We start from the raw sequence: 14744 nt of genomic DNA on the forward strand, positions 1-14744 counted from the left end.
CAATTAAGATGGCCGGACCGGAGACACCCATAGTGGAGAAGGGTGTGGGTCTCAAGTGAGCCTGAGGAAGTAGTAGTAGTTTTGGAAGTCGGGAATCAGAGCAACCCGCAACCAGTGTCCCTGAAGCCAGTGAGTGAAGCACAGCGTTCAGATTCACTTTACAAGCCTTGCATGTAACTGTAGCCAGCTCAGAAGTAATCTGTGTAATGTAGAAAGCGAGTAAAAGTGATGCTGCATCTTTTAAACTGTTGTTCACAATGGAATTGTAAGACTTGCGCTTATTTAAGGAAGCTGGGTCATTCGCTTGAGAAAGGAAAACCATAAAATCCATTGTTGAACTCTTTTGAATTACTGGAGTGGTTACGTGTCCTAATTGTAAAGAAGGAACGCTTGTTGAATCCATTCCGAAACTATAACCTGGACATCATACAAGAGTTACAAGTAATAAGAATTGAAAACTGCAAGAAAGCGTAGTCGCATGTGATCAGTTGTGATTCCCAGAGGTGCTTTGAAACCCAATTCTGTTCTATAAAGCACCTTGCAAATGCTCAATAAAATAAACTCAGAAGTTGCCTTCTTGATACCACATAGGAATACAATTATATGACCCACTTTAAGTTGTAAAATCTACCTTAAAGAGTGATGTTTTCACTGTGAGGACTCAACCTTGTATTGTATGACGAACTGTCATTCTTTATTTTTCATGAAGTTGTAATATTGAAGAAGAATTACGCAAGTCAAGAGGCTATCCATTTTCATAGTGAAACCAGTGTTGTTGAACCCCATCCACCTAATCTGTGAAGTTATCAACAGTCCAGTGGCCTCAGTGTGGCCTTGTTACCTGCAGCTGGAAGATTGGCACTGCAGCTTTGGGGTAATTACTTGGGCAGAACAGTTGTGAGAAAGCTGGGGAAGGGGAGTTGGGTGCATGTAAAGGCTGAAAGGAAGTATTGTGGGCAGAGGCAGATTATCCTTTGTGACAGTCAGACAGACGGAAGAGGCAAAGAGGCTGCCCCCTTTTAGAAAGTCATAGAAGAGAAGAGTGCCTTGCCTACCTGAAGAGGTCGAAGTGTCTTGACAGACTTTGCCTGATAATTAAGAAGTACAAGGCAGTGGCAGAAGTACCTGAACTGTGATGGTATACAAAGTTATCAGTGGGTGGAGAAGCATCCTGACAAATATACCAAGTGTACTAGAGAAGTTCAAACCAATTGTAAAGTTGCAGATGGAGAAGTTTAGAAAATAACTAATACTTATTCTTTTGAACTGTGGCAAATAATCTTGAACCGAGGACAACCAGGATTGGTGCTATTTTCATTGCTGGAATTAGAATCGTATCTTTTCAACCGAAACCAGAGAATTGTTACCATTAGATTTTTGTTTGAACTTTTGTTTTGACTTGTAACTGACAAGATCTGGTTCAAGAACTTTTCTTTTCCTATGAACATTTTGAAACTGACTTTAAAACCTGGGTAAAAGGAACTTGCTCAGGACAGTTGAAGGTCATCCAAATACTGATTATGTATTATCAGTTGTTGCTTTATACTTTTCTTTGAATGTTTGTTGTTTAGAGTGAGGGCCAGTTTATCCATGCTAGAGATTTTTCCCTTAGTCCTTAGACTAAGTAGGGAATTCCTTGGTAGAGTCGGGCAAGCAAGGCTTTATTTGAAAACATTTACTTTAATAAAATGTCTTACTTTGAGGAAACTACAAGCAGTTGTCTGCCTTGCATTACTGACCTCTCACATATTGTGTCAGAGTGGGATCGGACTCTATTGATACAAATTGGGGAACCCTTAAATTGGAGAAGCTCAGCAAAAGAGCTTCTAATCCACCAATAGCTACTGAGCATTCTATTGGATTTGACATTTGTAGTATTAGGGGAGAATTAGTTCAACCGGTGGAAAGCGCTTTGATCCCCACAGATTTCATTCTTATCCCCTCTAAGGGTGCTTATATTCGCCTCACCTCTAAGTCTGACCTGGCGTTATGACCATGAAGAATTGGCAGGAGTGATTGACCCAGACTATAGAGGAGAGTGTGAGGTTGGCATGGTGAAAGAGAGACACAGACACAAAAGATATCATTTTCGAAAAACCGTTATTCAAGATAGTGAGTTGGGATGAATGCCTACCTGGCCCTTACTCTAAGGTGGGAGTAATCTTGACCATAAAGAAAATAAAAGTCGAAGTCAGTCAGTCGAAATCAAAGTGGCTCTCTGTGTCAAACGTATGCTTGCCCTCACTTCCCTAGAATGACAATGTGTACGGGGTTGGATAAACTTAAATGGTGTTCAAAGTAAAACAGGATGGCACTGGAGCTTCTCTACAGCGCCCTTCCCCAAGTTCAAGACACTCATGTACACCACAGTTCGGTATAGTTCTCACAGTTCCGAATAAAGTTCGCACTTCTTCTTGCAACATAGGCAGGTTTCTCTGGGCTCCTTTTCCTAAATCTTCTCTTCCTCACAATTCAATAGGCCTCTCGGGTCTCCCTTCCCTAAACTCAAGCTTCTGTTTATTTTGCACTTCAGTAGGCTTCTCATAGGTCCCTTTTCCCAAGCTCAAGCCTCTTAGATTCCTAAATGTTCAATGGGCCTCTCGAGCTTCTCTCGCTCCAGCTTAGACCTTCTTGGTTTGACAAAGTTCCATTCTAACTTCAAAGTATCAAATCTTTCTATTCATAGTTCATATTCATAGTTCATCTTTTCAAAGTACAAATCCTATAGGGGTTCCCTTCCCCATATTTTCCAAAGTTCTCTTGATTTGATTTTATAATTCACACAGTCGGTGGGGTCTCTCTGGGTCGTGGCACAGTTATCAGACCGCACAATACACCCACTACCGGTTGCGCAAGCGGGGCCCCTACGGCTTTGCATTACCCCCTCTTTAGCAATCTTAACTTTATCTTCTTGTTCTACTTCCAGCTTGACACTTGTATGGTTTATTTTCCCTTCAAATATTTCTTCTTGGGGATTTCGCTCACTTTTCCTTTCTCCCATGACTCACCTGCAGATGTTCTTTTTTCAGTTCGCGCACAGCTCCCCTTCACTTTCACAGCTTCCTCCCCTTTCACTTTCCTTAAATTCAACAGAGGCATTTGAGAACGTGTAATCTTACACGCGACCCTGTGTTACTTTGTATCTGATGCTTTCTTTCCTTGTCAGTTTCACAATTGCCTTTAAATCAGTTGACGCGCTGACTTGCAACTTTGTATTCTCACGCATTCACAAACCGGGCCTTTCCCTAGCATACAAACTCGCTGGCGGTGATTTGCTTTCATGGTTCCTCACGCTGGGGTCAGGGTCTCACCACCTGCCCCTCAGGCACTCCTGGGCTCCCTCGTTAGTCAAAGGGCACGAGCAGCTTCTGAACAACACTTTCCAAGGGATCAGCACTCTTCCCAGTTCCCTTTCTTGGACCATTCTGGCTCCTTGAAGACACGGCTCCCTCGCCTCGCTTTCTATTGTTGCTTCCTCTCGCATACCTTCAGCACCTCAGCGTCTCGTGTTCCTCCAGCAAGTCCTGGGCAGCTCTTGTGCTCCTGCTCCCTCTCCTACTTTCTCTCTGGCAACACTTCTCTTAGAAATGAGAAGGGATCCCCTGCTGTACTCAGCCACACCGCCTCCCTTCTGCTCTCCTAACTGCTTCCCTCTCTACTGCTGCAGGCTCCACCATCTTTACACCTGAGCCCTGCCAAGGGGTTTCGGGTTGTGAGTTCTTGGCTTCCCTTGCCTGACTCCAATTAGGCCAATTAATGAGACATGCCTGGCTCTCAGCTTTCTATTTCTTCCTTTCAGTAGTAAAGTGGTAGTTAATAGAGTTCAAGTGTGTATGGGTGTTGTCAAATGCCTGGAGGGACATGTTGGCTTCCTCCTCATAGTACTATAGGGACTGTTCCGATAGGTATTCTTTCCTACTTGTGAAAAATCAGAGGGTGTTTCACTACCTAGACTCTGGGGATCCCTTACTTGGGTGGTCAGGGCACGGTCATCGCCTTTAGATCCAGACCCTGGGGGTGGACAAGTGCGGGAGGATCACCTGAGTGAGGTGTCCTCAGGGAGTGGGGGTGGAACGCCCAATGGTGAGACATGGTATCCCCCTTTCCAAATACCCCTTTCCCTTTCTATTTTATAGGACAGTCCGCCTTCCCAGACCCTCCCCCCATTCTTTTCTCCACAAACACTGAGCCAAGAAAGAGGAGATCTGAGGCTGAAAGGAGTACCACACATGCAATACATTGGACATGTCCCACTAATAAGATCAGGCAGGGTCAGGCACTTGATCCTAATTACAAACACCTGGTACCTATTAGTTCTTCCCATATGGTTAAAAGGTGGAACACTGAGACACACTTTAAACAAGGCAATGCACGAAAAGGAGCAGTTCTTGCAGGGCAGCGGTGAACCAGGCGGAGCAGAGCGACAGGCCGAGGGATGGAACCGAGGTACGGAGAAACCTTGGGCGCCCGCGAGAGATTGTTACCTCCGAAGGGCCTTGAAGGTTGCGCAAGGAAGCCCAGCTGGAGAGAAGAGACAAACCTCTTTTGTGTTTCAAAGATAGCAGCCACCCTCCTAAGTGAACGGCAGAGTTTGGGAGGTGCAGCGGCAGTTGTGGTGCCAGCCTTGACTTCAGGATCAAAGATGCAAAAGACGAAAATGCATTAACACAGCCGGTAAGTTGATGAAAGCAATGACAGTCCGGTCTGTGTTAAATGAAACTTGACAACAACAGTATCCGACGAATGAAGGTTGCGCGTGTGCCGATAAGACGCGAGAGAAAGCAATGCATTGTAAAGAACTGTAAATTAGAGATACAAAAGTAACAGAGTGGTCCGGCGAAAGAAGATTGCCCAGTCGAAAGTCTCTGTGAAGTGTCTGATGCCGTAGAATCAGCAGGAAGAGAGAGAAATTGAGATGCAAGATTTAAACTGTTGTTAGGTTTGATCCCGAACAGAGCGAAACCTAGATGTGAGAACTGTCTTGGAACTGTTAGGTTTGATCCCGGGAGAGGTAAACCTGAAGGTGAGAGATATCTTTAAACTAAGTACTGTGCACAAAACTACATTTTCCAAGAGGCCCTGGTGTTGGAGAGAAAAAGTAACGTTTGAGGAAAGTAGGTCAAAGTGGTCATGCCCAGGTAAGAACAAAAGCCTCACAGTTTCGAAAGTCTTCGACAGCAGAAGGAAAGTCAAAGGAGGCTCAAGCCTAAAGGAGGGAAGCCTATGAAGGTGTGATTGAAACTTGGGGAAGGGAACCTCCACACACTGTGATTGTAAGGTTTGATCCCAGCGGAAGGAAACCTGTACTGAATTGTGGTAACCAGAAGCAAACTAACTTTGTTGAACTGTATGAATGGTGACCTGGGTTGGAGTGTGAGAAATGCGAAAGATCCAGTGGATAAACTAGTGACTTTTTTGTGGAAGGCTAAGTAGGCCCTAGTCCACGAAACAAACTGCATCCTTGTGTCCGAAACCAGAGTGTGTCTCAAGGTCCAAGTGTGCCATTTTACCCTGTGCTACAAAACGTGGGGAACAAAGTTTACTCAACCATACTGACATTTCTTTTGAACACTGATTTTACTTTTTGCATTGCACATTCCCTTTACACATTTTCTGTATTAGAAAGAGGGCAGGCCTTAGGTTTATTAGTCTAAGCCATTTTATTTTGACTACGGACTGACTAAGAATGTATTTTGTATCTTAGTTTTAGGGCAAGATAGGTGTTTTCCAACCCCTTTTAAACCATCAATAACGGTTTTGAAACTTGCAGCTTTTGTGTCCGTGTCTACTTGTGATACCATGCCTCCCTCACATATGGTGGTAGAAGTGCGATATGACTCAATCGAAACAAGTTGGGAAACACTACAATTTCAGTATCTTAGTAAGCGAGCCTCAGACCCCACTACCGCTACAAAAGTTGAAAACCCATGTTGATTATTGTTATCGAAATCGACAGTAATGACCGGATATATAGTCTAAAAGAAACCCTGTTCTCCCAAATACATATCCCTGTCATCCAACAAGACCGATTTTATGACTGCGTAGTGGCTTCCCTAGATGTGGTGAAGGAGTTAGATTACGTGAAATGGAACTGGCTTCAGGAGACTTTGCGGCAATTTGGTATAAGGACCGGATTCCGTAGGTGGGTGGAACTGCTGTATACGCAACCCATGGCCAGAGTGCGGACGGGGAAGCAACTCTCTGAAGCGTGGGAGCTACACAAGGGTACTAAACAAGACTGCCCGCTGTCCCCGATGCTCTTTATTCTGGCCCTGGACTCGCTTGCTGTGTTCTTGAGGACTGACTATGCGGAGGCTGGAAAACCTGATAGATGGGATTAGGTACCTAGTCTCGCTGTGTGCAGATGATATGCTTCTTTATGAACATTCACCTGCAGAGAATCTACCGCACATTTTGGATGTAATAGATCGGTTTGCAGAGCTCTCTGGCATCCACATAAACCGAGTAAATCCTATCTGTTTCCACTCGTGGACCTTTTTTCGGCTTGAGTCAAGACCAATTGTTAGACCCGGGGCTGAAATGGAAAACAGAGAGTTTCCCATACTTGGGAATCAATGTCATGCATGACATGGCGGCTGCCCACAAACATAATACACATAGGGTCCTGGACGGAGTCCTCCAGTAAATGTCATTTTGCCAGCGACTGCCCCTGTCAATGATGTGCAGAGCCGCATTGCTCAAGATGGTGGTACTGCCTTGCCAATGATACCACTTTATTAACATACCCTATGTAATCCCCAAACGGTTCTTTGTCAGCTTGGATTCGACTGTAAGAACATTTTTGTTTCAGTGGGCAGGTGCAGGATCGCACTGGGCACCCTGCAGAGGGATTTCGGTGGGGGTTGGATTCGGCTGCTCCACTTTTAGTTTTATTACCTAGCTGGCCAGTTGCAGTTTGTAGTGAGCTGGGTGGCGAACAAAGCTACCCTTGAGTCAATGCGTCTACAGGCACCGGTCGGGCAGTATTTTTTTAAGTTGTTTCTATGGGTTACTGACATCAGCGTATCGCCTGAACCCTGGCTCCTGCAAATGGGCAAGACACAGTGGCGTAGGGTATGGAAGTTGATGGGCACCCTAGATCCTTATTCCCCAAATATTCCACTAGTGGTGCTTGCTGTGAAAGGGCCCGACCCTACAATACAGATCAGGAAGGGGAGAGCCATGGGTTTGTCACACTGGAGGACTTTCACACGGATGGGAACTTAACGGTTTTTGAAATGCTGATGCGGAGCACCGGCATACACGCGGGGCACTTCCTGATGTACCAGAGACTCGTCAGTAATATTGGAGTCAGATGGCCAGACCTTTTGAGGGACATCGAGGGTGACCAGGTGCTAGATTCTCTGTACGATGTGGCGTGGGTGGACATGCGGTTTCTAGGCTGTATGAATTGCTATTGACTACATATAGTGTGCCGCCCCTCAGAGTGCACGAGAAGTGGGATGCGGATGTGGGCAGACTATTCACTGATACAAGATGGGCGCTAGCATTGGTATACACCAAAAGGGTCTTTAGGAATTCAAGACTCAAACTCATGCAGTTGTATGTTATACATAGGTCCAAGTTGACCCACCAAAGGATTTCAAAGTTCAAGGGTGCAGGGGTAACGTATTGTCCCAGATGCACACACAAGGAGTCTGATTGTTACCACATGTTCTGGTCCTGCCCGGTTATTGGTAGGTTCTGGCAGGTGGTCATGAGCTGGGTCACCATGCAGGCTTGGCCCGCGGAGGCCTGCTTGCTAGGGCTGTATCCAAAGGATGGAAGGCACACGAGACCTCTCAGCCATATGAAAGATCTTATTTGCGTATTGGCCAACTAGAGAAACGCTATGTCTTGGAGCTCATTTGAGGGACCCAGAATTGAGGCCTGGCAGGCGGATCTAGAGGGATGGGCCCTGGCTGAATCAGCCACCTGGCGCAGGGCAGCAAGCAGTGGGTTGAGTGAGGGAGGTGTGGATGTAGCAGCTTTTTTGGTGATCTTTTTGTTTCTGGTTCTGGCTTCTGCGCGTTAAATAAGGATGAGGATGTTGATTAAAGGTAAATGTGAAACAGCAGAACACATATTTAAAGTGATAAGTTACTTTACCATGCGGCTAGTAGTTTTGACCAGGGTTACTGAATAAATATTCTTTAAAATGCACAATGTTCATTACATTTTATCAACCCCGCCCCACCCCTTGGGTACTTCTCAAACACTCTGTCACAAAGGGAATAATGAATTGCCATTTGCAACTGGGGCCCACTTTTTCATTGGTGCCCGAGACTATTTCATGACGCCTTCCGACCCGGTCCACTTCCCGAGTCACAGTGCTGCGATCAGCCCAGCTCTGCCTCAATGAACAATAGTTCAGCTCTGCACAATAACTGGGAATGGCGCCAGTACTATGCCCACTGGGCATACTGTCCCTGGGTGGCCGCCATCTAATGTTGTGGGCGTTGATCAGCATGATGCACGACTTTAAAAAACGAAACACCAAACAGAATACTATATGCACATAACTGACTTTTCCTTTCTCTTCGTTAATAATTGAAAATAATAATTAAAAATGTTAGAACCAGAGATAAGTGCAAAACTGCCACTCCTATCTGCAAGGGTACGAGGGACGTCAGAAGCATGCTATCTGTTGAATACTTGTAAGCTAGAAGGCAACCATCAGTGAGGACTCAAAGGTGAACGAACAGTGGTAATATTTCGTTTTATTATGCGTGTAGAAATAACGCGGCGCGGCCTAACCTGGCTTTGAACCAGGAACCCTTGAGCTCTTTCAAGCTTACTGTATCAGGGTCATCTCGTAGCCACGCCGGTTTATGAACAGTAAATTGCGAGCACAGCAGGCTTAGGTTGTGTGTCTGATAAAATATTGCATTTCTCGATCATATGAACTTAACACGTAGGTGCAATCATTCACAGTTGTAATGTGCAGACTGCTAATCTCCCGAGGACGCTATTCGTCGGTGAATAATAATACATTTGTATGCATGTTTCTTTTATTGGGACTGCTGACAGTCCATGGACGCAAATTGAAATCAGAATCCTAGAATGTGATTCCTGAACGCCAGGCTCATCATTTTGCACCTGGGAACCATTTGGAGTCTGTGGGCGGAGACTGGGTCTGCAAATTCAGCAGTGCTGAGACATTTAAATTGGACACATTGTAGCCCCACCGTCCTAGGAAGGAAGGACGTTCATGCTCCAGGGTGGTGAGATATGTCCCTTTTTCCAAAAACTTCTGCATTCTGCTGTGGTATCCGTAGATCTTATGGGTGGGCCTTTGAACATGTCATCTTCAGTTAGGATGCCAATTGGTCTCCTCGGATTCTACCAAGCCCAGTGGCATCAATCACCTACCAATGGTACCCCAAGGGGCACCAGCTGACAATGAATGGGTCCTACGAGAAAGCAGCCAGCTCACTTTACTCTGAGGGCAGTGCATGTGGGGTCACGGTGCCGAGGGCATTAGGCCATGGGGTAAGGTCCCTGTGGCATGATTGGTTTTAGGATGCAAAAACGCGTAGTTAACTGTTTACTGCAGACGATGTAGAGGGCAGGGCCATTTCTGATGTGCATTTCTTTTGGATAGTTTATTAATGGATGCCTTGATGGATCGCATGAGAGTGGGGCTCCAGATAAGATTTTGCATTGGGAGTATTTTATTAAAAAAAAAAAATCAAATTTGGGTGTAAAGGGAATTTTGGCGAAGTAAAAATGTAATTCCCATTCCCAATGGGGGTATATTTAGGAAAGTACAAATATGTTTTAACTTTTAAACTGATTTTTGTTGTAATCCATACAAGGTAAAAATGCATTTGCCTCAAAAGGCCTTCTTCTGATCAGATCGTGCTCTTTCCTTTGACACTGCTCTGCTGATACCACTGATCTGAACATGCCATTGAGCTGTGCAGATGGAAGTTGGGCTTGCAAGCTCTGATGTGCCTGTTTCCTATTTTTTGTTGGCCTACGCTTTTGTTGTTGGGAGTATTTTCCTGTGCTTAGGTAGTAAAGGGTGTTAATCTGCAGGGCTGCATGAGAGAGCATCATATAGAATCCGGCTGGGATTATCAGCATGCATTTCAAGGTTCCACAAAGTGAGGGTGCAGGCCATAGGTTTTCCCGTATGCCAAGTAAATGAATGTATTCTAAAGGCATAACTAGTCTGTTTCCAAATTTGAAATGACACACTTGAAAACTCAAGAACTCAGAAGCGCACAGGCAGCACCTGGGACGGTCAGTGAAAATGTATTGAGTAACCAGTGTACTCCTCAGCGAATGGCAGCAAGTGGTGTGTTGCTCTTTGCTTAAAGAAGGTTAAAGGTTGCCCCTTAACTGACCAGACGCTCACGTCTGACCCTATGAACAAGCTGCACAAAATACTTCACAATGGTATAAATTATTATTCTTCCAAAAGTCATCCAGAACCATAAATCCTTTTACAATGACCCAATGTTTTTATTTCTTCATAAAAGGCAGTGTGGATCCAACAGGTATCATACATAGTCAATTCATTTTGGACCCAAGTCCGTCTTCAGGCCTAAACACTGCCTGCTTTAAAAGTAATGCACTTCTGGGTTAGTCAAATCATGATAGCCGGATGGTGGACATGTTATATCTCTGGGTTCTACATTGATCTTGAATCTCGAGACCTTAAACCAGCGTGTAGAGTCTTCAGAGTACCGCAGCCATATTGCTCTTTGCTCCCATCTTTCGTTGCACACCTGGCACTGCAGCACCCTTCTCATCAGAAGTTGGCAAAGCGACTTTGTTGCCCCTGTCTGTGAAACAGTGATGCACTACTTCTTGGCTTGATAAACAGGCTTGGATGAGGACAGTGCTCCATCACAATACTGCCAGCACCCCAGCATATTGAGCAGAAACAAAAATGGATTGGCAGCACCCTGGTAAATTTGATGGCACCCTAACATTCACACATTAAGCAGCATCCTCATTTTATTATCAACAGTTTTTTACCCAATTACCTTGTGGTACATTAAAGTTAGGAGTACAAAATGAAGTAGATTGAAGTGGCCAAAATGATGGTGAGATGGCTTGCAATATTTATTTGCCCACTGTAGAGGGGCACGCAATGCGCAGTTGTCGGGGGTTCCTCTTGGGCGGGGAGGCCTCGGCTTCCCATCGTACCTAAGAGGATGCAATGACCAATCTGATACCAATTCCCATATCCCCATTAATCCACTGCGGATGTTGCCCCCCGACTATAACATTCTCTACTGTGATCTACTTTCTTTTCACAGATTAAGCCCGCCTACAGTGTGCACATACTTTGTTACCTCTGCACATGCTTAACAGCCAACTTGGCAAAATCCTAGTGAAAATGCTTTTGCCAACATATCCAATTTATGGAATTATAGTAATACGTTTTCCTGTTGCCCAAATCTTGTAGGGAAAGGTACTTCCCATTTCCTGTGTAGTTGTCTCACCTTGTTCTGTAAATTTCCGTGTGTTCAAGCTGTTGTTCACATCACCCCTCCACTTAGGGTCAGACATGCAGAAATGATGGGAATACCGCTTTCGGAGGGGGCGTTGCTACAGAAGGGGTGAACCCAGCAGCAGAAATCTGGTGATGACCTCGTATTTAAAGGGTATGCATCCCTTTCTGTAGACCTAAAAGCCATGACCAGAGGGTTTCAGGGTATGGGCGTGGCATCTCGACGTTTTCAATGTGTACAGGCGTTCCCCATCAATTGGTCTTGCGTGACAACTGGCAGGACCAAACATCCTCCAACATTGCTGTGCTTTTGTTACAGGAAGGTGTCTTTGGGGATGTAAAATGGGACAACGTTGAGACCCACAGCCTTGCACTGGTTTATTTCTGGTTCCCTGTTTCCAAACTGTGTTTTTAAATGGAGACGATTTCTCCTTTGGATTTGTATGCACGTCTTTTTTATTTCCTGATGAAATATGTTCGATCCAGTGGCAGATCAATTTGAATTACAGAAATTGAAAATTAAAGGATAGGACATTGGACCTTAAACTATTCCTGAGGCAACTCAACAGTTATCCTGGTAGAAAAGTGCTCACTTCTGTAATAATGAACGCATAGCCGTTTTGTACAAAGCTTCATTCTCTTGTTTATTTGGCAATCTTTGTCAGGTCACGGTGCAAAGTAACAGTAAAAGTACTGTACACCAAAGTACATACTTTTAAATAAATTAAAATCAATACTTTTGCAGGACATTCGTGGCCTGTAATGTGATGTAATCACTTGTGTGTGATACCTGTACAATCTAGAGCGAGTGTAATTTGTTGGCACGAGTGACTGCCTTTAAACAAAACGGCACAACCAATGCTTTCGGCCGCCAGTGGAAAAGATACGGAGGGGCTTATGAAAATGAAAAGGGTCCACAGGTAGGTAGGCTAGAACATAACACCATAGACTAGGCTTGGTTCGGATTGGCACACAGGGCAATACGGCAGTGCCCGAAATGCAGACCCAATATTCTAGTGGGGGCCAGTTTTGGGGTCATAGTGGCCCAGTGCTGATGAATTACTTCATTGTGCATCTATTATTATTATTATGGTATTTATTGAGTGTGGACCTAGCTTTGAGAAGCAATGGAGCTCTTTACAGAGTTATACAACAATACTATTCTCACCTCAGGATTGTTCTTGTTCCTCTGTTTTCCCTGCTGCCTTTCTTCTTCCAGTCTTATTTTGAGGGACCGCTCTCTTTTCCTTGTAGAGAAAATGACGATCCCTACCAGTTGCCACTATGTCTGCTCACGATCAACAGGCAGAAGCAAAGTGGATACCGGAGGGTCGACATCGAAGGCAAAAAGCCAGAAGGTACAAAAAAAACTTTTTGTTAACAGAGTCTCCAATGGAAATTATACAAATCCAAAGAGGTTCAGGACTCTCTTTCAGATGGTAAAAATTAGTATTGAGTTAATGTCCAATTATGGTTGAATAGTCAATTGAAAGGTAGAACACAAGATACCCAACAGAAAGTGGTGCAAATAATAGAAGGGAGCTACATGTCGGAAACTCACAGTAGTAGAAGCAAGGAACAGGGAACCAGCAAGCGATAACCCCCAGCCGCAATTGCTAGTAAGAAGAGTGAACACAGGGAAGCGACATAGTAGAGAATGCAGAGATCAGAGGAAGGGGAGCCAGAAAGCAAGGGCAGCAGCTGCACACAGAGGAAACATTGTGGGCTGGTACCAGCACTAGCGTCTCACCCGCAAGGAAAATCACGGGGTTGCAACGCAATTGCCGGTACAAGAGGAGGGATTATATGGTAGGCACCATTTTGGAAAAGACTAAACCGCTAACAGTGGTTGAATGTAGCGGCTACAGCGACTGAGCACATCTCCAACGTTGCCACAGTGATCAGCGCGTCACTGTGACAGCTTTGCATAGGTATACAACGGTTCAGATGCATAACGGAGTGCTTTTCAGAGTCAACTATAGAACAGATATGCAGCGTCGGGTAAGTTACAGAGAGGCATAGTTTTGTAGGTGGCGGGGAGCAGAGGGGCGTACAGGTCTGGGGAGAAAGGTGGCAAGGGGAGCAACCTGATGGCCTAGGTGTTGAGGAGGATAGACTCCTTGAAGAGGTGGATCTTGAGTTTTTTCTCAATTGCATAGTCATGTGGCGTAGTCAGAGAGGATTTGTTTTCTGGTCTTTTCCTTTTTGCAGCAGAGGATTTCAAGTCTGCACTTGTCCTGGCTTCTGGTGGTGCGCTGTCTGCCATAGATGATGGGTAACTTGAGTGCGACTGCCTTATAGATGATACAGCAAGACTTGAAGGTGATTTGTGTGTGTATTAGGAGCCAGTGAAGGTCGATGAGGGCCGAGGTGATGTGGTCGTATCTGCGTAGACCCTTGATGAGACACTCTGCTGTGTTTAGGACACTTCTCAGGGGCACAAGGGAGGACGATGGGAGGCCTTTGAGAAGGGCATTGCCCCCCCTCTAGGTGGGATAGTACCAGTGCTGGAAAGGTGCATCTTAAGCTGTCCGAAGAGAGGAAGGGCTTGACTTTCCTCAGGAGGGAGAGCTGATACCAAGCTGCCTGAGTTTTCTTAGCTATGTGTGTCTTGAAGGAGAAATGTAGTAGTTTACAACAGTGTGACTGAATAAATATTCTTTGTTAGTTTGCAACAATTTAAATAAAAAACTCTTCCTTGGGTACTACTCAAACAATCTGTCACAAAAGTAATTAATTGCCATTTTCGACTGCTGGCCTTTTTTTTTTTTTTTTTTTTTTTTTATTGGGGCCTGGGCCAACTTTATGCCTCAGTCCGTCCCTGCCATAGCACAGACAAGAGACTAGTGCTGCGGTATAAATTGCATTTTTAACACATTAATCCAAAATACAGCAACAGTATAGGCCATTTGAAGGAGGACATCTGCCCACGATACAGTAATTGATAAACCAAGTCAAACAGAGAAATTGATGAAAAACGTACACCTTAGCTCATGTTTGGGGAGTAATAATTAGTGTGCTATATGGCTATATGCATTTGGATATCTGGCAGTCAAGCGTTATGCCTGGTTAGTGGCTTACAACTTGCATTTTTACCCCGGCACTAAAATCTCTATACATATTTGTCAAAGTGTGTTTGTATGTTCGGGGTTGGCTCCAGCCCCATAACAGTTGGTGGGCTGAAATCTTGTCCCAAGGTCGGCATACCAGTCTGGGGTGTACTGGCGATAGTGAAATTTGACCAACCCCACCCATTTTCTCTGCACAGGCCGGGGTT

The 14744-nt window shown here is 44.9% G+C and overlaps 1 protein-coding gene across 7 annotated transcripts in view; it reads left to right on the top strand.

Annotated features, from left to right (window-relative positions):
- SHLD2 (shieldin complex subunit 2) overlaps positions 1-14744 on the top strand; it is a 1351673-nt gene that overhangs the window by 33180 nt on the left and 1303749 nt on the right. For 3 of the 7 annotated variants that reach the window (XM_069610780.1, XM_069610782.1, XM_069610781.1), the window contains exon 2: positions 12722-12825. The exons of the other annotated variants lie outside the window; for them this stretch is intronic. In XM_069610780.1, coding sequence (XP_069466881.1) covers positions 12727-12825 — 99 coding nt within the window. In that variant the 5' untranslated portion in view covers positions 12722-12726. The remainder of the gene's footprint in view (positions 1-12721; positions 12826-14744) is intronic. 7 annotated transcript variants of the gene reach the window in all.

The sequence above is a fragment of the Ambystoma mexicanum genome, chromosome 8 (assembly GCF_040938575.1).
Source record: "Ambystoma mexicanum isolate Mex_15411 chromosome 8, UKY_AmexF1_1, whole genome shotgun sequence".
NCBI classification, from domain to species: domain Eukaryota; kingdom Metazoa; phylum Chordata; class Amphibia; order Caudata; family Ambystomatidae; genus Ambystoma; species Ambystoma mexicanum.